The 23,429-nt window shown below is 32.2% G+C and overlaps 1 protein-coding gene across 1 annotated transcript in view; it reads right to left on the reverse strand.

Annotated features, from left to right (window-relative positions):
• LOC139521529 (uncharacterized) overlaps positions 1 to 23,429 on the reverse strand; it is a 58,141-nt gene that overhangs the window by 2,698 nt on the left and 32,014 nt on the right. Inside the window, exons 12-16 of the mRNA XM_071315005.1 lie at positions 17,638 to 18,210; positions 11,926 to 12,408; positions 10,807 to 11,000; positions 2,551 to 2,947; positions 920 to 1,060 (exon numbers count right to left, since the gene is read on the reverse strand). Coding sequence (XP_071171106.1) covers positions 920 to 1,060; positions 2,551 to 2,947; positions 10,807 to 11,000; positions 11,926 to 12,408; positions 17,638 to 18,210 — 1,788 coding nt within the window. The remainder of the gene's footprint in view (positions 1 to 919; positions 1,061 to 2,550; positions 2,948 to 10,806; positions 11,001 to 11,925; positions 12,409 to 17,637; positions 18,211 to 23,429) is intronic.

Consider the following 23,429-nt stretch of genomic DNA (forward strand, 5'->3'; position numbering starts at 1 on the left):
AATGTCGAAGATAACCCTGCCCCACACCCGTTTCTTATGTCAAAAATTAAATGTCAATTTCTTTATTTGTATATAGTACAAGAATAACGCTGGAAATTCCAGGATTAACGTTTAAAACTCCAAGATTAAAGTTGATGATTCCAACATTAATGTTTGAAAATTCCAAGATTAAAGTTGATAATTCCAAGATTGATTGATATTTCCAAGAATAATGTTGATAATTCTAAGATTGAAGTTGCTAAATCCAGAATCAAATTTAAAGTTTGAAATTCCAAGATTAAAGATGATAATTCAAAGAATAATGTTTGATTATTTCAAGAATAATGTATGAAAGTCGAGGGTTAAAGTATGAAATTCCAAGATTAAACTTGATAGTTTCAAAATTAATTGATAATTCCAAGAATAAAGTTAAAATTTCCAAGAATAATGTTGATAGTTCTAAGATTGCAGTTGATAATTCCAGAATCAAAGTTGAAAATTCCAAGATTAAAGTTGATAATTCCAATATTAAAGTAAAATTATGAAGAAAAAATAAAGCAGGATGGCTCTAATACTACGCTTCCGTACCCTTAAATTAGAAACACGGTCTTTAATATAAAATTCATTTACAATTACCAATGCCAGATGTTCACCAAAAATTTGCAATGCAGTGTCATGCTCAGAATATTCCAACTTTAAATTAAATTATAAGAAAACATGATGTACCTGACTTACAGATTGTAGAAACCCTCCCAGGTTATCACTGCAAAGCTTCTGGACAAATACGAAGATATTCTTATCTGTAGCTCTTGAGAAAATGTGACCTTTTTATGTAAAAATGTTAATTTATAAGAATCAATATACAGGAAGTTAAAGCATGTAACAAATTCAGAGCTCTCATATTACAATTCACGAATTTCAAGCCACTTTGATCTAATACCGTTATTTTGTCCTCCCATCGTCGTCTGCAAATCTGGAACACCATCGTGGTACTCACTAACAGCAGGTTGCAATGTTACAGTCTTTAAATTCTCATTTGTGTCTCTGGGTGCCGTGTTCGATGGTATGTCAAAAGCATATTCTGCAATATACATAAATCCTATTGTACACAATACTTCAAATCATTATTTATCCTCTTAATATAGATTGTTTTCCATTTAATCACATTATAACATAATCTATTTTGATGTTCACTTCTAAAAACATTTGTTTTCATTTCGCTAGATTCTTTGAAATTAACTTTGCATTCTTTGATAAAATAAGTTAATTCATTGACACATACCGATGGCAGATGTTCACCAAAAATTCGCCAATATAGTGTCATGCACAGAATACCCTTACTCGTAATTAAAATTATTGGAAAACTGGATGTTGCTGACTTACAGATTATAGAAAACCTTCAACATTAGTTATCATCACTGTCACGGCTGGTAATCTACACACGCCGAACAATTGGTTCTGCAATGAAAACCGTGAGAGGATTTTCCGGTTGTACTTGAGTGGAGTAATTGTCACCGCTTCGAAAGGTATGTACATTTCTAAATCGCAATTTTCTAATTCAACTGATTAAAATATTGAAAAGAGGATAATGCTATGTTGTGGTGAATACATGAAGGAAGAGATACGTGTATCATTTATTGTTGTACATGTAAACTCCTACAAAATCAATTGCCCCACGAGAAATTGCCCCATGAGAAATTGCCGAAAAAAGTGACAGTTAAATTTTGAATGGTTCTATGAACAAACCTACAAGTTCAATTTTTTTTTCGGTCAATGGGTATAATTGTGTTTTTGGCGGCATGTACGCTCTCCGAAGTTAATAAACGTCTAAATAAATCTAAAAACTACAAATTTTCATCAGTTCATGCGTGAGGGTATCGGTTCTGAAAATTTGAACTAGTAGGTATGTTAATACAACCATTTCAAAATTTGAATGTTACTTTTTTCGGCTATTTCTCGTGAGGCAACTGATTTTGTAGGTGTGTAACTCCATGTACAACAATAAATTATACATGTATCTCTTCGTTGAGGTATTCACCACAGCATAGCATTCTTTAATTTTCAATACTTTAATCAGGTGAAATTTAGAAATGTACATACCTTTCCAAGCGGTGACAATTACTCCACTCAAGCACAACAGGATAATCCTCTGATGGTTTTCATTTCAGCACGAATTGTTTTGCGTGTGTAGATAACCAGCCGTGACTGTCAAGCTCATGAACAGATATGAAGATAGTGTTCTTGAGAGGAATGTGAATTGTTGTTCAAGTATATTGAAAAAGTATCAGCGTAATTAAAAGTCTAGTACCTTTGATAAATATCAGCATATACAAGTCATCACTTTCAGGCTACTTTAGAAATATGATCAAAAGTCATTTTTTTTAATTGTTTCTGAGATCAGTGTGAATAACACGTGTGTTGAGCAATACAAAATTCAATATATTCCTCACTCCATATGACAGGTCAAACAATTAGTACTTGTTTAAAAAGTAAACTCGCAAAAAAAACCAAGCAAAACAAATTTGATCTTTCCCAATATACCCTCATGTTTATTCTTGTACACATATTTACCTTTAGACTTTCTGAGAACAGTCACAATATCATTTGGGTCATTTTCAGGAAACTCTGTATAAGTATTTAAATCCACAATATATTTATTTTCACTGTTATCGTAGAAAGACGCCTGTCGATCATTGTTTTTTAATGCTTGTTCTAAAATTAGATTAACTTCTGGTGGATACTTCTCTTGTTTTTGTTCAGAAATAAAATACCACTGCACCATGTCTGCAACTAGCATAGCATGTTGTTGGGTCTGCTTTTGTCTGTCAACGTCACGTAATATTTTGTGGAACTCATCCACAGCCTCGGACAGATTTTCTATCAAACCTCTGACTTTGATACGACCCATTTTCTTATCAAATTCTATTTCTACTTCACATGTTTCTTCTAACTTCCTAATTATAGCCTCCTATGAAAAGAAACATTAAATATTCAAAAATGTTCAAAATGATATCAAATTAACAGTCCGTTCTGTTTCAGATGTAAAAGAGAATAAGTTATCCCCTTTCTTATTTTATCGTACTCAACTTAGCTTCAGTTCTTAAGATTGTTTCTCATTGTTGTTCAGGTTATCTTTCTTTTTAATGACAAACCATTACACTTTAAATATAATACCTCCTACATAATAAGTTATATGGTTCGCTTCTGTCCCCTACGGATCCATAGAGGGTTAGTAAAATCCATAGGAGATGAGGCCGGAGCCCGAATCCACTATGGATTTTATCACCCTCTATAGATCCGTAGGGGGTCAGTAGTTAACCGTATAACAAATTCATCGTACGCTGGAATTTTTCTGCTGCGTTTTGTTGAAAAATAAAAATGAAACACAATAACATTAATAGATGACGTCACTATTAACGCGTCATGAACCCCCTATGAAATTTACTAACCCTCTACGGTCTCAGAGGGGGTCACACCACGTGACGGCGTTAAACCAATCACAACGTGATAATTTACCCGCGATGCGATAAAAGGAATTGCTTGTACCAAATAAGGAATACGACAGTTGTTTTCTGTTCATGTGATGTGTTTGAGCTTTTGAATTTGACATTTTAAAATTGACTTTACGTTTAATTTCCTTGGAGTTTGGCATTTTATGTACTTTTTACTTAAATTCTATACAAACTATTCCATGGTTATTGTTTTATTGGCTGATAATTCATTTAGGATTTGTTGGTATAATTCACTTTTTTACTTTTCATAAAACATGATGGTTTTACATGTTACTAACAATATTTGTTTTATTGATACAGATGCTGATGAACTGTTTTTAAAAATGTTTATTTAATTTAATGGTTAAAAACAAGTATGATGAGATAAGATTCAATTGAAGTCAAGTCCATTAGACATTAGACTGAAAAAAATAAATACCAACAGACAAACACTGGTACAGCAAACACAACATTGAAAACTAAAGACTTATCTACACGAACCCTTACTAATTGGGTGATCTAAGGTGTTCAGGAAGAGAAGAAAGATCCTGCTTCATATGTAGCACTCGTCAAGTTGCTCATGTTAATACAAATCTGGTTATAAATCTAAATCAAAAGATCATTTTCGGGAAAAGAGGACGCGATTGTTGTAACGACATGATGACAATATATACTATCATCTGTGAAACGGATATTCAATAACGATCTACATCTTCGTGATGGCATCCGCAATACTAACGACGGGATCATTTGAACTTCAACACAACAACCCATTTATCTATGTTTCTAATTAGTATGTTAATGAAATTTCTATCAAGAAACATAATTCTAGGCACATCACGATTTACTGTAATTTCGAATATACATTTGTAAAGATTGTTGAAATCATACTACATTTATAATACAAAAAGGGACAAATTATATGTAATCATTTTCTTTTCAAAAAGCTGAAAAGTTTATAATAATAATTACATTAAATGTATGTTTCATTACAATACTTTATTCTGATTAGCTAACTGCACATCACGTGTTATTCCTTAAGCAAATGCATAACTCAATAAAACTTTTCATTCATGATAACGCGTGGTCCCACAATAAAGTACACAGGTGAATTAAAAATAAAAAAATATAGTATTCGTTTTTTTATGATCATAGTTAAAAAATGTATTTATAAGTATTGAATGCTTCTTTTTGTAACTTCATAGGGTTGTAAAAGCGTTAACCGTGCATACATTTTTAGAATGAAGAGCTTCCGAGCTTCATACAAAATGTACTTCGGTCAAAGTTTTTACACCCCAATGAAGCTACAAAAACGAGCATCCATTTTTTAAATAAAAAAAAGTAAAACCCGCTATATGTACAAAAATGTCGACAACAAAAAAGACCTACAAAAAAAAAAAATTAAATAGAAAACTTTTGAATGGATAGGGATTACACAGAGAAAATCGATTCGAACCTCAAGTATCTAATTGTATCTTGACTCTATAACTCATTTTAAACATCACGACTTTCAACTTTTACTATACGATTGTTTATTTTGTAAATATTTAGACAATATACGTATAGTGTCTTGAGATATGAAATTTATTTGTATGAGGCTTAGAAACGGGGGAAATGCGAGGTTATACCGAGCATTTCCCCTGTTTCGTGCGAATACAAATAAATTTCATATTTCAAGACACTATACGTATATTGTTTTTTTATACTGAAATCGATAAAAAAAAATAACAAAAAATAACAAAAAAATAAAACAAATATTTAAAAAAAAAAGTGCTTGGAATTCCCCCTTTTTGTGGTATTTCTCTATGAGCGTAGTCTAGGCAGTAAGACATTGACCATTTAAGGAATTAGAAAGGGAAAATGAATTTAATTAATAACATTTGATAAATATTCACCTCATAAACTTACAAAACCTTTGAATAGACTTATTAAGAAGGGATATAATTACGATACTGTTGTCAAGTCATTAAAGATTGCATATTTTGGCGTTAATATTGAGTCACTGATAAGGTCTTTGCGTCGGAACTAAACACATTTATTCTAAAAACAGTTGTTGGCATGACACGGGTTATGTTCTTCTCATATATGTTATGATGGTATGATACTAAACCCCTTACGGGAAGGATTGTACCTGATGTTCATATGATGAAATCATAATCTTTCAGTCAGTTTAATTCAAGTCTGGAGCTGGCATGTCAGTTAACTGCTAGTAGTCTGTTGTTATTTATGTATTATTGTCATTTTGTTTATTTTCTTTGGTTACATCTTCTGACATCAGACTCGGACTTCTCTTGAACTGAATTTTAATGTGCGTATTGTTATGCTTTTACTTTTCTACACTGGTTAGAGGTATAGGGGGAGGGTTGAGATCTCACAAACATGTTTAACCCCGCCGCATTTTTGCGCCTGTCCCAAGTCAGGAGCCTCTGGCCTTTGTTAGTCTTGTATTATTTAAATTTTAGTTTCTTGTGTACAATTTGGAAATTAGTATGGCGTTCATTATCACTGAACTAGTATATATTTGTTTAGGGGCCAGCTGAAGGACGCCTCCGGGTGCGGGAATTTCTCGCTACATTGAAGACCTGTTGGTGACCTTCTGCTGTTGTGTTTTTTTTTTTTTATTTTGGTCGGGTTGTTGTCTCTTTGACACATTCCCCATTTCCATTCTCAATTTTATGGTATATAAATTACCAATATGAAGACATAACAAGTTTAAATTCATAAAAGTTTGACCATTGTTACTACACGTTGTCATGATTGTGACGTGACGTTGTAAGTAGGCGGGGCTTATAGGTGAGTTGAAGTCATTGACGTATAAAGCTAACGTTTATACGTATAGCTTTATCTGTATAGTAAAATAGCTGATTGCAGTATAAAAAGTACAAGTCATGTGTGTCCATTGTACCGATGTATTTTTTGATAAATTATACATCTGGATTGCAACTAATTGGTAGACAAGAGAATTCACCGATGTGTTGATAGTTACCATAGGCTTATAATTTAATACGCCAAACGCGTTTCGCCTTCATAAGACTCATCAGTGACGCTCGAATCAAAATATTTAGCGCATTGAGGACCCAAAACTCAAAAAATGTGTGCCAAATATGGCTACATTTTTTCACCGAATAAGGTCTACGTAATATTTTGGCGGATTTAAAATATTTATCAATACCTTTGCATGAACATTTGAAATTGACGGAATCTATTTTAGAGATTTTGTCCTATGCGCGAAAATAAGCTAATATATCCACCCGGGAAAATAACCCGCTGAACGGTAATTTAATACGCTAGATCTGCGTTTCGTCTACACAAGACTCACCATTGACGCTCAGGTCAAAATATTTATAAAGCCAAACAAGTTAATAGTTGTAGAGCATTGTCTGATTGATGGCAATAACTGTAATATCTGCGATTATTCCGGGAACGTCACGCACAAACCTTCAGGACATTTAGTTGTTACGTAACGTCGCTAAGGCGATACCAATTGAATATTTTGTAGCCATTATTAAAATTACTATCTGAACCATCAAGTCTTGCTCCGATCTTTCAATAACAAGTAACACGTTTTAAGGATAGGTTCAATTTCGAGTAAAGGCATATAAAATTACAAAAGTTAAAAGTAAGTTTTTTTTAATCAATTGCACTATCGAACATCCATTAATTAATAATCTAATTCAAGCTAATGAAATAGGCGCACAAAAGAAATAATTGTATATAAATAGGTGAGTCCATTTCAACGACAGGTTTAAAAAACATTGATTCTAGAAAAAGATTTTTTTTTGCATCGTTATTTATCAGAATAATATAATATAATAAAAAAAAACACTTTATTGACCGCGTTTCCGACATATTCGTCAGACTGTGTGCTGAAAATGCTTTAGAAAGTTTCGCAAATTTATTAAATTTTCATAACTCCAAATCTCAACATTTTTTTATTAATTACCGAGTCCTCTTGGGCAATTATTTCGTCATGGGTGGACCGGTTTCCCATTTTGGACTGAGAGGGTAAACACATAAACATTTATATCCGAACATTCGTAATATGCGAAACATGCATGGAAATCAACAGAAATCCCCTAAAATGGTCGATAAAATACACACTGCCAATGCCCACACAGGCGCGGATCCAGAGGGGGGGTTCCGGGGGTTTGAAACCCCCTTTTTTGGACGATCAATGCATTTGAATGGGGACATGTAATTGGAACCCCCCCCCCCCCTTTGTCCTGGGTTAGGAACCCCCCTTTTTAAAATGGCTGGATCCGCCCCTGCCACATTTTCTTTTCTAAATTGAGTTCCTTTTATCCAAATTGTGTTTGATTGATAAGGACAAATACTTGACTTTAATTTTATAAATACAATTTTATATTTATTAGTTTTCGCATTTAACCTACATGTTATATAATCCTTTTGGTGTTTTAAAGTGTTCTTTATTATTGCTAGCTGAGTTCCTGCCATTAAGGAGGAAAGTGTTAATTACATTTTTTACAAACATAGGGGAAATATTTTATAAACATTTTAGGAATGAAATCGTGTCATTAAACATTATATGGTGCATTTTTGACGGACACTTTCAGTCGGCTTCACATAGTTGATAGACGAAATATTTAATTTAAATTTTAAAGCTATTTTATAACTGAATTAACGATTTATTAATTGCATGTCATTTAGTTCAGCGACAAATGTTTTATACTTATAATATACAAATAAGGGGATGTGGTTTAACTGCAAATGAGTATGATGAGACAGCAATCAACTAGATAGAAATGAAGTGGATGTTAGCAATATTGCAGGCAATAGTACAGCCTTCAACAATGAGAAAGAAAAAAAAAACAATAGTCGCCTACAGAAGACCCCGAAATGTAAAATGTGAAACAATTCAATTGAGAAAGTGAATGGCCTAATTCATAATAATATATTTGGCTTATTCATACTCGTGTACAAGTATACCAAATAAGTTTAATCATTTAATTGAGAAACAAAATGAAAAATTACTGAATTTTAACCTTTACGGAGATGCAACGGGTTCTGTATTTCTATTTCCAATATGATTTCAAGGAGATGGTATTGCTAGGTTATGAGCAGGGTTTATTCATCTATATTCAGCATTAGCTCAATTAACGTCCATATAGACCCTTTACAGATCCATTTTTTTACATACCGGTTCATGAAATTATTTTGGTATTTTTGGCCATGTATGCACCATCTGTATCTCCCTTGAAATTTTAAAGAGACCAGTCTTTTTTTTTTTGAAGTCTGACTGTTTCGGATTAAACAGAAGCTAGGGATTTGAATTTCACTAAACGGATACATGTACCACAGATCAGATCATAAAATATTCATTACCAAATTATAGAGAATAAACTGATGAAACAATATGTTCTCCGAGTGTTCGACATTCATTTTTGTAATTTAACTGAAAAGGATCATGTCGATAAAAGTATTCTCTATTTCTCTGTGCGATGATTCACATTAAAAAATCCAAAATGAACACCCAATTTTTTGGCATTCGTAAGAAGAGAAACGAAAAGAGACATAAGAGGAGACACCTTCTACTGGCATACTTTTTATTACACAAAACCAGCAGCGATTATTACGGCCTCTAAAATCTGGACCTATTTTTAATCTTTTAATTCGGTTAATGATGTAACATATACCATTTAGTAATAATATATTAAGTTGTTTTGCACGTGAAGAATACAAGGAGTATAGATACTAAAATTATTTTCGATAATAGTTACGGGCAATTATACTTCCTTTCATACTGTTTTGTATTTGCTATGTTTTTGAAACTGATGTGGTTCTACAGAAATTTTCACAAAAGGAATCTCGTGACCTTCAATTTAAAACAAATTGATATTGGCCTACATCAAAAGACGCAATAAATTAAAAAAAAATACACGTAGAGGTCGACAAACATTCAATACACAATCACATCTATACGAAATGTATATAACTTCATAAGGTAAATAGTCCCGGTCATGTCGAGACGAGTTAGGACAAATCTAAGCCAGTCTTCTGAATTTATCCCTAAACATTAAATGCAAGAAACAAATGTTCTTACATGTACATTTAATACACAAAAAAAATACTGCTCACATGGTTCATGTATTCAGACAGCATAGGACAATGATGCAAGGTTAAAATATCGCGACATTACTCGCCTCCTTTTGTATATTCAGTAATTGTAATATCAAAGTGTTACTTATAGAAAAATAAAAGTTCTTGAACATCGGAAAACACATGATTATAACTGACCTTTCATTACCCTTTTAGAGAAATTATTTACGAATCCAGTGGCAGGCAGTATTTTTTACGAACTTTGGGCTATATATTACATTTTTTAAATATTTTATGAAGTTATTTCTAATTGGATTTCAATCAACCCATAGATTTTTTTTAACACGTATCTCTGTGTTTATCAGGTTATATTTATCATTGAACAACTATCTGTTGCTAGATATTTAAACACACATTTTTTATCCTGAAATTTGGCATATATTTTACCAAAATTGGTTTGCAAAATATTATTATAAATGTTTACATCAGTAGAAAACAAAAACAATCGAAGATAAAATTGTGACCAAATAAACAAATGTACTTCCGACAATTCCGTGCCTTTCAAAACATGGTTTGGTAAAGTCCGCCCATAAATACTCTAAAATATCTTTTTAAAAACTGTTATGATATAAAAATATATAGCCAAAAATTGTAGGCGGCAAATACGTATTGCATAATACTTTACAATATTATCTTGCAATTCAAAAAAGAACTTTTTATAATTGCACGAATTCGACAGCATCTAAAAAAAATATCAGTTAACTTTACATTTATGAATCTGATTGGTACATGTACGTTAAGATGCAAATTTGTATAAAAAGATTTTAATCAGCAAATATAGCATTATCAAAATGTTCACCAGGTCACCGCCCTTGTGAATGCCGTTTGCGTAGAAAAAACTACTGTATAAATCAACATGAAAAAAATAACGCCAAAAAGACGACGTCAAAAGAATTCGGCACTGGCGACGTCGAAACGTTGATTTTTTAAAATCTGGCATCAAGAGGGTTAACTGAACCAATGACCTTAGTAACAAAACCAATAATGTGTCCGGACCTGCATCGCTACCTGCAGTTGGTGGAATTAATTGTTATCGGTAGCATGAATGATCATTCCTCTCCAGAAAAGCCTCTAAAAGCTCAAGGAATGTTGTATAATTCTAAACTATCAGCTAACAGGCCGAGGTTGCGTGATAGATTAAGATCAGTAACACCCTAAATCATTACAATTATTTCAAGGTCAATTTCAAATAAAAAACATTGCCTCTCATATATCTCACTTGTTCATAAGTTAGTTCTTTAATTACAGTATCCTCCATAACCTTTTCTTTATAATCATTGAGCAAGCTCTCTTCTAATGATCGTGCTGCTGAATCTGCATATTTCTGTTTCTTGGCATAAACAACAAATTTCACAACAGAGCCTGGTATCTCACTGGCTATCAATTTCCGATTATGTAATGCTTTACGTTCTCCTTAAAAGTAAATCTGCATGCTTGTATATTTAATTATGGTAATTTGAGGTGAAAATATTTTACTAAACTTTTTTTATACCCCACTACCTTAAATTGTATTTTCAATCGTAGAAAAATTGTACCGTTTCTACCTCTATCACATCTTGTGGTGTTTATTTTCCAATCCCTATATCCCTGAAATAGTATTTATGTGTCTTTCACAAATCAGGAACATGTCAGACAGTGCTGATCGTTGTCTATTATAAAACTGAGAATGAATACGAGGAATGTGTAAAAGAGACAACAACCCGACTCGAGAGCAAAAAGAAAAACACAAGACCACTTTTGGATCTTCAACACAGCGAGAAAATCCCATAATCGGAGGCGGGTTTTCGTCTGGCCCCGTAAATATGAATACTATGAGAAATGAAAATGAGAGAAAAAAGTCATGCTCAACTCAAAAATATTCAAAGGAACGAAAATAAACAGAAAACACTCAAGACTAACAATGTCCAGATGCTCCTTAAATTGTAGCATGTTTTGTGAGATTTCAACTCTACACCAATGCCTCTACACCTGTAGCTAATGGCGAATAAATCAATTAAACGTGAACTTATATATCATACAAGAATAATAAAACTTCTTGAATTTTTTAGTCCTTTGTTTGAATTGTTTTCAAACATTTATTGCGAGGCCTTTTATATCCGACTATACGGTAAGGGGATTTTGTAGCGTTAAAGGTGATAAGGTGGTCTATAACTGTTTACTTCCACTTCATTTTAACTCTATGGATAGTTGGCCTCATTTGCATTTATACTACATCTCCTCTTGTGATTCTTAAAATTAAGTAAACTAAATGTATCGTGCAAGAAGTTTTTCCACCAAGTCACATTTTACATAATGCTACTTAGAAAAGATATGTTACGATGTTCAATAAATGTCATACCCTTTCTTGTTCCAACTTGAGGACCACTAACAAAGACTCTCTCTAATTCAATATTAGCTTTATCAAAATATATCTTCACAGCAGATACAAAATGTTCTACAATATATTCTTTGACATCGCATAAGTAGATCTGTCGCACTGGTGATGTAGCTCTATTTACTTTCATGTAATCATGTATAGCCTTTACAATAACTTTAGTTGCTTCTTTTGGAGGATACTCCAAAATACCAGTAAAAAAAGCTGGTATTGCTATACTTCTATACTTTATATCTTCCGTTTTCTCTAAAGATGCCTGTATACATTCGTTTAAAAATGCAGCTTCTGATGAGCGACCCTTTTGCCAGACGGGTCCAACTGCATGAGCAATCATTTTACAGTTGAGGTTTCCAGGAGCACTACAAAAAACTTCTCCTTCATACATTTTCCCGTCTCTTTTTTTGGAACGAAGATAATCATCACATTCTCTCTGTATGCTTTTACCACCTGAAAATATTTCAGATTGACATTAACATTTTAAATATTCTAATTTTGTTTTTATCATTATTATTTGGTGATATCAGTTAATCACTCAAAATTAAAATCTACATTTCTAAACAGGATATCTGCTTATACTTTGCATTTATTTTCTTGAATAATGAATTTCACCTTTTATTGATGTTCTACATCTCAATTCCACAATGAGACTTTTAACAAAGAGAAAACAAATTAGCTCCAGACAGCTGCCAGCATCATTTTGAGGATGTCAATTATGCTACATCTTTGCATTAAAGAATATAGTCATTACAGGGGTTATAACTAATAATGATTTTTTTTATTGCAATGAAATAACACAACTACCACCATAGATGCCCAATAATCTCATTTAAAAAAACCCAGATATAGTACCATCTCTTACTTATTTAACAATGTGGTTTAATCTTTAATTAAGAAATAATTCATGGAAGCCATAGATTTGTTGGAAATTTACACATGGCCTGGGCCGTGATATTCGAATTTTATCCTGAGCGTTAGCGAGGGATAAAATTAACGAATATCACGGCCCAGGCCATGTGTAAATTTACAACAAATCTATGGCTTCCATGAATTATTTCAATTCTAATTGGAAAAATACGATCATTAAAAAACTGAAGCGATGATGGGTATACCGTGTGTGTGGCTGTTCTATTTCACCCACTGTTCGATAAATGTAAAACAAATCTAATAAACCTGCATGAATGATTTCTTAACTAACCGCTAGAAAAAAAATGTGATTACTTTTTTTACTTCTCAGTAAACCCAACAATTGCAATTTTAAATTTACATTTTTTATCGTAAGCTACCGTTAAATTCACTGTTGACATGTTGTAACCAAGGAGCCGCCATGTTGACTTGCTGAAATTAGCAAATGTGCGAATAATGCAATAGAACAAAAAACAAGCAACACCTACCTCAATACTTTATTTTAATGCAATTGTATCCGAGTTTAGAAGGTAAACGCAATAGAAAAACCTTCAACTTTGACGTTTTCATTCGTATTACCTCATGTTTTTAAATGACGTTAATGCGCCAAAATCATTACTGGAATTTCGCGGAATTTTAATTTATTTTGTTTTTGTCCATATTTCCGTTCTCTAATGTGTAAATTCTTTTTGTTATGCGTCAGAATCAGAATAAATGTTCTGTAGGGTTTTATTCAATTGTAATTGTTGACACAGCGAAATCCACAACCGTTTACACATAGGTTACGATACATGTGGATTTACGTGGGAGGCATATTTAAGCAGCCACTTGTGTACATCTTGGAGTCTGCGCTAAGTATAGATATATCAAGAATTTATTCACGGTGTTGTTTACAAAGCGAAAGAAGCACGTCATATTAGAATACTTCATTTAAAACCAAAATATAATGCATAAGTCAAATGACCATAGTAAGAGTCAAATTCAAACATAAATATGCAATTAACCATTATCGAAATGGGTCTCAAAACCTGTAATGTTAATAAAGGAATTGTAATCTTAGAATTCAAAAACGCACGTGTGTTCTCATCCCTACTATACCACAAGTCATACCTTAAAGTACGGGAAGAAAGGAAGTTAGTATCTGATTTATTCATAAACATCTATATATTTCGTGTTAAATCTAAACTGCCAAGCGGCTGAGCAAATAGGCACCTTCTTCCAGCTTGCTAAGACTTTCATTTTTGCAATATACTCAATGAACTAAAATTTTCATTACACATTTCTTAAGAACAAAATGTACTGTCTAACAAAATGACTGCCTTTCTGCTCAGCAGCTTGGTAGTAATGAGTTTTGAATGTTTTTAAACATTCATTACTGCTTTCAACTTTAGGGTGTTAATGTTGGTACATAATTTCGATTCTAAATTAACATTCTTTCCTTTTTTCTGAAAAATATGTACGTTCCACAGTTAAGTAAAATTCATCTCTAATTTACATGTTTTTCTTAAGGTATGTTTTTCAATCTGCCAGATTTGACTGGAAGCTTGTGATTTACAGTTTTGATAGATATAGGAAGATGTGGTATGAGTGCCAATGAGACAACTCTCCATCTAAGTCACAATTTTTAAAATGAGTGTTCAATGTACGATCTTCAACACGGAGCTTTGACAGCAAGCTATAAAGGACCACAAAACATACTAGTGTAAAACCATTTAAAAGGGAAAAACAACGGTCTTATCTAAAACGAGAAACAAGAAACACTTATGAACCACATAAACAAACGACAGCGGGATTAAACGATTAAATGGTACTAAACCTACTCCCATGTCTGAAACAATAGTGTTACATCACAACACTATAAAATATCAAATTGTATGGCTAAACTCAATAAAAAAAAACGAAGTAACACAAATGAACATACACTGAAAAAAAAATATTGATCTATGGTACAATTTTAATACAAAATTAATTAATATAAGGGATGAATAATTAAAGTCAAAGTATTATGCTGCTGTGAAATGCTAAACAATTTCAGAAACACATCAACTTTGCATTTTTGTACCACAGAGCATCCTGTCGAAAGTGTCAAACGCATTCTCAAAATTAAAAAATGCACAAAAAAGCTTCGTTTTCTTGTTGTCAAGAATTTTAAAAGATGAAACCAAAATAAACATGCAATCAGTTGTGATATAACCTTCACGAAAGCAACATGGATTTTCCTTAATTAACATTATTTCTTCCGAAAGTTTGATTAGTCTTGCATTTAAGATTGTAGTAAATAGTTTTCCAAAACATCCAACAATTGAAATCAGACAATAATTCTAAGGGTTGTATTTATCCCCTTTTTGCCAAAGAGTTTACTAGTCTTAATTACCCATGATTTAGGAATTGTCCCCGATTCAAAGATTAGGTTGAATAATTTGATATTTAACTTAAAATACTTACTAACGGAAGATTTTGAATATTCAGTGATTATTTTATCATCTGAACAGGCTTTCTTGTTTTCCTTTTTTCAACGCACTTTAAAAATATCATCTTAATTTATTAGGGAATTAACGCTTTCATTTATGTTATTAACGAAATCGCAATAAACTTAAATAGTTATTAAAAGTACCAGGATTATAATTTAGTACGGCAGACGCGCGTTTCGTCTACAAAAAACTCATCAGTGACGCTCAAATCGAAATATCAATAAAGCCAAACAAGTACAAAGTTGAAGAGCATTGAGGATCCAAAATTCTAAAAAGGTAATCTATGCCTGGAATAAGAAAATCCTAAGTCGAAAAAAAATCAAAGTTTTGTAAACAGGAAATTTATAAAAATGACCACATGATTGATATTCATGTCAACACCGAAATGTTGACTACTAGGCTGGTGATACCCGCGGGGACAAAACTTCCACCAGAAGTGGCATCGACCCAGTGGTTTAAATAGTTATCAAAAGTACCAGGATTATAATTTAGTACGCCAGACGCGCGTCTAAAAAGTGTCTACTGTATATTTTATGTTTTCTTTAATTTTTTAAGATCCTTGGAAAATATAAAAAAAAAACTTTCAGAATCAATATTTGGTTGTATCGTGCCATCACGGTTGTTCAAACAAGTTTCCAGTATATTTTTTTTTTAAATTATTTCTCACTGAACTCATTCTTTTGCTGACTTCTGTTCTTTTAAATTGTTTTTATGCTTTATTCATTACCCTTTTGTGTCCCTTTTGCTTGCTTTTACGAGGTTGTACTAAAGAGCAGGAAAAGTTTGTTTGTGTTTAAATCTCCGGAATAGTTGTCTTACCTTTGATCAACCAAATTCAAAGCAATGTTTGTTTTGCGTGCCTCGGAGGGGTTTTGTTATACTTTAGATACGGGATTTTACAAGAGTTATTCTAAGCAAAGTTTGAGAAGCTATTTTATATTTGATGTATTAATTAATTTTTATTAATATAGTTATCAAAGGTTCCAGGATTATAATTCAATAAGCCTGACGCGCTTTTCGTCTACTTAAGACTCATCAGTGACGTTCAGATAAAAATATATATAAGGCTAAAAAAGTACAAAGTTGAAAAGCAGCACCCAAAATTCTATAACGTTGTGCTAAATACCGCTAAGGTAATCTATGCCTGGCAGGAGAAAATCCGCAAATCCGCAAATTTTTGACAAATTCATAGTTTTGTAAAAAGGAAATTTATAAAAATCACTATACAATTGATAAACATGTCATTTCCGAAGTGCTACTGGGTTGGTGATACCTTCGGGGACGAAACTTTGACCAGCAGTGGCATCGGCTGAGCGGTTTAAATAGTTATCAAAGGTACCAGTTCTAATTTTATACGAAAGACGCTCGTTTCGTGTACATAAGACTCACGACTCAGAAGATCAAAATAGTTATAACAACAAGCTGGAGACACAATTTCTTTAACTCCGGCGATATAGTTGATACATATTTAATGTTTTGCTTTTCTTGGTTGAAAAATGGATTTGGACATTGTAATTGTGGATATTTTTGTAATAATAGCGGGATTTCCGTTTTTTGTGTGTTTTTTTTATATCATTATTGTCTATTTCACATAATTGAAACGAAAATATTTATCTTTTTTTTCATTTTTTTTTTATAAAAGTAGTATCCTTTTATTCTGTTTTACTACAAAATTATACAAATTCCCAAATCCCTTGCGAGAAAATCGAGATGTGTCGAGAATTAGGCTTTTTGATAGAATTTTGGTAACGTGTACTGAGGAATAAGTTCGAATATGTCTTATTTTATAAATAACAGTGATATTCGGATACCCGATAATTAAGAGACAGACGTATTATGCTATATTTATATTTCTTTAACCAATCAATTGTAAACTTATATTTATTTATGTATCGTTGAATATGATAACATGGTTATACAAACTCACTTATAATATCGTCTTAATGAAAAAGGCACTTATTTAAAAAAATATATCAACACATTACTTAGTAGTTTATATTAGAGATTCAATGGATAAGCGTTGATTCCCCCAGGCTCATGGTTATTTTTCAGGAATCAACGCTTATTCATTGTATCTATGATATCTTAACCTCACTGCAGTTTAGTGTTACCAACATCCTTGTTATAATTAACTAAATCCACATGTATTTTAATATGAATACAATCAACTAGAGGACATATTCTAGGTCAAATTAACTGTAGAAGCTTAACATACCCTTGCATATTCAAATTTGTAATCATATTTCATGATTAATATTTTCAATCATACAAATCAATTTACCTACCAATGTTGCAAAATTACCTTTGTCAACAATAACTTTAGCCAGTCCTCCTACATGTTGCAGTTCTTTATTGGCTGCATTAACAATAACATCGACATTAAGTTCCGTTATATCCCCCAAAACAACTGCAATGGTCTGTCCTGAAGGTAAGGTACAAAATGCTTTCTCAGTGTACGTTTTCCTTGGTGAGATTGCCTGTGCTTGATCTCTCTTATCCTTGTCATCACATTCCTCACCAGTCTGAAGATGTATAACAACTTTGTACCTTTTCTCCACTTTTCTGATTTTGTTTTTTCCCTGTTCACTTTTTATATGTTTCACAAAACCAACTTTTTTCATGGTGTATTTCTTTCTATAAATAGATCGTAGTATAGCATCAATCTTCTGCTTAACGTCTTTGACTCCTTTTGAATTTCCCTGAATTAAAGCACGAACATTATCAATGTTTAGTGTCACATGTTCTTTTGCACATCGTTGTTTTATAATACTTATTTCTGCGTGAAACTGTTCTTGTAACATTCTTAATTCTGCTCTAGGTATCTGTATATTTTCCTCGGAAATGTCTTGGTGGTAAAAGATATTTATTGCTTCATCTGTATTAAAAGATCAAAATTATGTCTACATTAGGTATTGTATAGAAAACAGTAAAAAAAATTACCTTGACTATAATTTGTCCTGGATTACACTATTCTCCATCATTGTTCAACCGGCACAAACTCAACTTATATATATGTTAATATTTTTTCCAAAGGGTTAACTGGGATGTAGAAATATGTAGATATAGGAAGATGTGGTGTGAGTGCCAATGAGACAACTCTCCATCCAAATAACAATTTATAAAAAATAAACCATTATAGGTCAATGTACGTATTTCCTGGTCTTCATTTTGATCACTAAAATAGGGACGCATCCGTTTGGATTTATGAATTCATAGTAAAGCGCGGCCAAAATGAAGACGTGTAGAAAGTGCCGCCAAGATCTCTGTACATTTACTAACTCTTGTAAATATAAAAAAGAAGATGTGAATGAATGCCAATGAGACAACTATCCACAAGAGACCAAAATGACACAGACATTAACAACTATAGGTCACCGTACGGCCTTCAACAATGAGCAAAGCCCACACCGCATAGTGAGCTATAAAAGGGCCCGATATGACAATGTAAAACAATTCAAATGAAAAAACTAACGGCCTTATTTGTATACAAAAATGAACGAAAAACAAATATGTAACACATAAACTACCACAACCACTGAATTATAGGCTCCTGACTTGGGACAAGCACATACATAAATAATGTGTCGAGGTTAAACATGTAAGCGGGATTCCAACCATCCCCTAACCTGGGACAGTGGTATAACCGTACAACATAAGAACGAAAGCACAGTGTGGGAACGGAACTGTACGGTTTTCTTATATTTCGGTTATTCGGGAGACTCTGAAGCGGGTCTACGATATTCGGAAAATAACAAGTTGCTTGAAAGTAACTTTGATGAACTTTTATGTTACTATATAACGTTTCTGTTTCAAATTTTAGTAATCAAATCATTCTATATGTAAATATGAAGCAATAAAATAATAAAAAACAAACAGTTTTCCTGAGACTAGTGGGGTTCCGAGTAAATCGATAAAAACTGTCACAGAGCAGCAATCAGAAACGAAAATAATAATCATCGTTAGTACCAGAATGGACAATGACTTTTGAATTTCCCAACAAGTAAGCCAATATATTAAGAAAGGTACATGTGAACATTCTGGTAGTAACGATGATTTTTTCATTGTTTATTTAATTTTTTTATCGCTGCTCTGTGACTATTTTGATCGAATTACTCGGAGCCCCACCATCCTAAAGAAAACGTTTGAATGCATATGTCGTTTTTATCATTTTATCGGTTCATATTTACATATTGAACGTTTTAATTACCGAAACTTGAAGCAGAAAGGTTATTTATTCAATTCAATTCAATTCAAAGTATATAGTAACATAAGAATTCATCAAAGTTTTTATCAAGCAACTTGTTATTTTTCAAATTTCGGAGCCCCGCTCGACAGTCTGCCGAATGACCGAAATATTAGAAAGCAGGTCCGTTCCCACACTGTGTAAAGGATCAATCAGTACGTAGTTCGTACGTAGTATGTTGCACTGCATTTATGTAATTGTATTCATTGATAATGTGTTCTCTAACTCAACATGCATTGGTTATTTGCCATTAGACATCAATCAATCAATTATGTTTTTGATGGCATAACTATATAACTTATGATTTTTAATTAATTATTACAAACGCATGTGAAGACACTGATCGTTAAAATGAATTATAATGAATTTCATAACAGTGTGGACATGAAAACCTGGAATTTAAATGATATCTTGTTGTTCACTAGCTGTTGACAACAAAGATTTCAAGCAATTACAGTATTTCAGAAGCCTCTTTAGGGTAATATACATAATTTCTATTTAACGCATGTATGTCCATTCATAAAATAATTTTGTATTGCATGAAAGTTTATAAAAAAATTGTTTCGAATATTTCTATTAACTGAAAGTTTCTTTTCAAATAAAAATTGAGTATATATGCAAAGTTGAAATCATAAAGTATTCAATAGCAAAAAGTAAGAAAAACTCGTTTCTGGCAGGCAATAAGTGAAACATTGAGTAGGGTGTCAGTTATAGACAAGTAGTCCATCATGCATTGAAAATAATTCAGTGGATTGGTCAAGCGTAAAACAAAAAGCTTCACACTAACACCAATACATGCATTGACGGAGTCATAAGTAAGTTAAGTACTACATGTCTCTATTAGAAAATGTGCCGACCTGTTAAATGCAGTTGAATTTCGATTGGAAAGATCATAGCGAATTGAAAGTATTTTGTTTCAATTTGTGTTTCAGGATCTGCACACGAATAATTTAGAGTACACCCAGTTTAAAGGTTATTATTACTGTAACTGTTATGTTGACATAATAAAATGTATCGTGTTACAGTTGACCAATTTAGTCTTGTGCACATTATTTATTGTTTCAAAACAGATGTTAGTAAACATATAATCACAATCATAGACAGATATTGAAACATAGACACCGACAAAAAGTGAGTACAATTTCAAACTGTAATGTGACAACCACTCCTTATTCAGTTATAAATAAAGGAAGGGTAGCTATGCAAGAGGCTTTTCAAATCAGCATGAGTACAATTGCAAAATAAACTGTTATGCAGAAGTGTCTAAAATATGATATTGTGCTATCAAATACCAAAAAATAGTTGAGTAAAATAAATTCGTTGATGTTACCTGCTGAATTTGTAGTAAAACAATGTAGATTTCGTTACTTATTTTATTTATGTTCTGGTAAAACAACCTCTAAAATAAATATCAATGTTACTACAAAAGCTACTCGTGACTACAATCAACGTCATTTTTGCGCACAAGACCGGATTCATATGCCTTCTTTCATATTTTCACGAGTTGTTTTTATTAGCATGATATTATATCCTCACGATAATCTGATCGTTGGAATTATCGACACGAATTCAAATTTGTTCCGTGCAAAACATGATGCAGTCCAGAGGACTGAAAGATTTTTCCATGAAGGTCTGTGGTTCTTATTACCAACAAAAATAATATTAGTATGAAAGTTGTCATAGTTTACTTCATACCAAATATTACGACTAAATGTTTCCTTATTTTTTTTCGGTACTAATACATCTTCGGATTTTAAATATTTGGCTTTGACCGTTCCTGATGATGGTAAATCCAGAAAAGCGCTTCGGACGCAAAAAATTATTAAACGTGTTGTTTACATTTTTTTACACCACTGGTCGATACCCCGAGTGTATCATTATCTCAGTAGTCAATACTTCGGTTCTGACATGATTAAACAAACTTTACTCAAATTGTCCGATTATAAATTTTGAAAATTATTAAGAAACTAAGGTTTCAACTTCCTCAGGCAAAGTTGGCTTTAGATGGATTTGGCTGTTCTTTAAGGTATTTTTGACATATAGCTCCTCAACGGTTTCGATACTTATACATCTTCGGATTTTAAATGTTTGGCTTTGAGCGTGTCTGATGAAGGTAAATCCAGAAAAGCGCTTCGGACGCAAGAAATTATTAAACGTGTTGTTTTCATTATTTTAAAGAGCAGTATGGTGAGGAATCAGGTTCATAATTATCATTTGTTTTATGGGTATGCTTAACTAATTTAGGCATTTGCTCAATTGGTTTTAACATACACTTAAATGATTTGAGCATATGCTAATTTTTTTCACCTTATACAGTAATGTTTGCGCGATATCAAGGTCATAAATATTAAATTTTGCATATATTATGTTTTAATTGTTCTAGCATAAATTTAATGAATTTAAGCATATATTTGATGAATTTAGCTTATGTAAAAACGAATTTAAGCATAATTGTATTTCATGAATTTAGCTTATGTAAAAATGAATTTGTCTTATGCTGAATTATAGTTTAGTGTATGATTAATTAATTATTTTCTCTAATGTAAAGCTAGTTTTCATAACTAGTTGGTTGGACTGCATGTAATAATATATATATTGCAACTTAATTGATGATCAGATAATTGTCGATGCTTATTTAAAATGTCAAACAGAGGACGTCGCGCAGACCACCATTCTTATAGATATAGGAAGATGTGGTATGAATGCCAATGAGACAACTCTTCATCCAAGTAACAATTAAATAAAGTAAACCACTATAGGTCATGTTACGGCCTTCTTTTCATTTTTGAGTACGTGAAATGGAATGGTGCAAAATTATTTACGTATACTGAACAGTGATCGTTTTAACAAATTTCACTAATTTCATAAAATCACTAAATTAACAATGAATGTCAACAATTTCTTTTTGGGATCTACGATTAGATTTTGATGGGATGGGACTAGTAACTGAAGTAAGCATATCTTTAAATGATGATATGAATGATTCGATATTAATGACCCTTATTCTGACTTATACCACACAAAAATGGTAGAAAAAAAATCACAAGTTGTTTTCCTTGATTACTTTGTTATCACCTCTGAATATAATGATTCTGTCAACAGAATCTTTCTGTTGTCTATATATAGAAATATCAAAAACAAATTTTTATAAACTTTTTTTTAAATGACGAGTATATGTAAAGATAGTAATTATGTAACGAGTCCCCTTACAAACTATACATGCTAAAGTATCTGTTGTGGACAGCCACATTAACATGAACTTACTACGTGTTCATGTCTACGCTGTTATGAAATTCATTCTACCATACATGTATCTGATGGCTTCACTACCATCAAAGAATTAAATCCCAATCAGTAAGTTGCTTTGTGTAAACCAAATACCTAATGATCGATAATGAAAATAAAAACATGCAAAAAGCTGATAAAATACAAATGGACGGACAGAGTGCAAATATTTTTTGTTCTTCGGCTTCGCAAGTAAGGGATTTATATAATGATTTAGTACGGCTACTGTTCTATGGTTTCAGAGTACATTATAATGTGGCGAATACAGATATAAACTTCTTTCAGTCCATTAAGAGTCTTCCAAGACGAAAAAAACGAAAAAACAATACAGCAGATTTCATTGAGTGTGTAGCTAATGGTAATATCTTTGTATAGCTTGCCTGCTAGATGAACCTAGAAGTCATTATTAGGTACATTACTATCCTCCTTTCGAAGTAGACTAGTCCTACAGATAGATAGATTGGTTATCTGTCGGAATAGCGTATTATTTTGTGAAATACAATGCCTTGTAATGTGTGTTTTGTTGACTAGTATACTAAGAAATTTAAATGTAATTGTGTTAACGT

This window comes from Mytilus edulis, chromosome 4 (genome assembly GCF_963676685.1).
Source record: "Mytilus edulis chromosome 4, xbMytEdul2.2, whole genome shotgun sequence".
Lineage (NCBI taxonomy): Eukaryota > Metazoa > Mollusca > Bivalvia > Mytilida > Mytilidae > Mytilus > Mytilus edulis.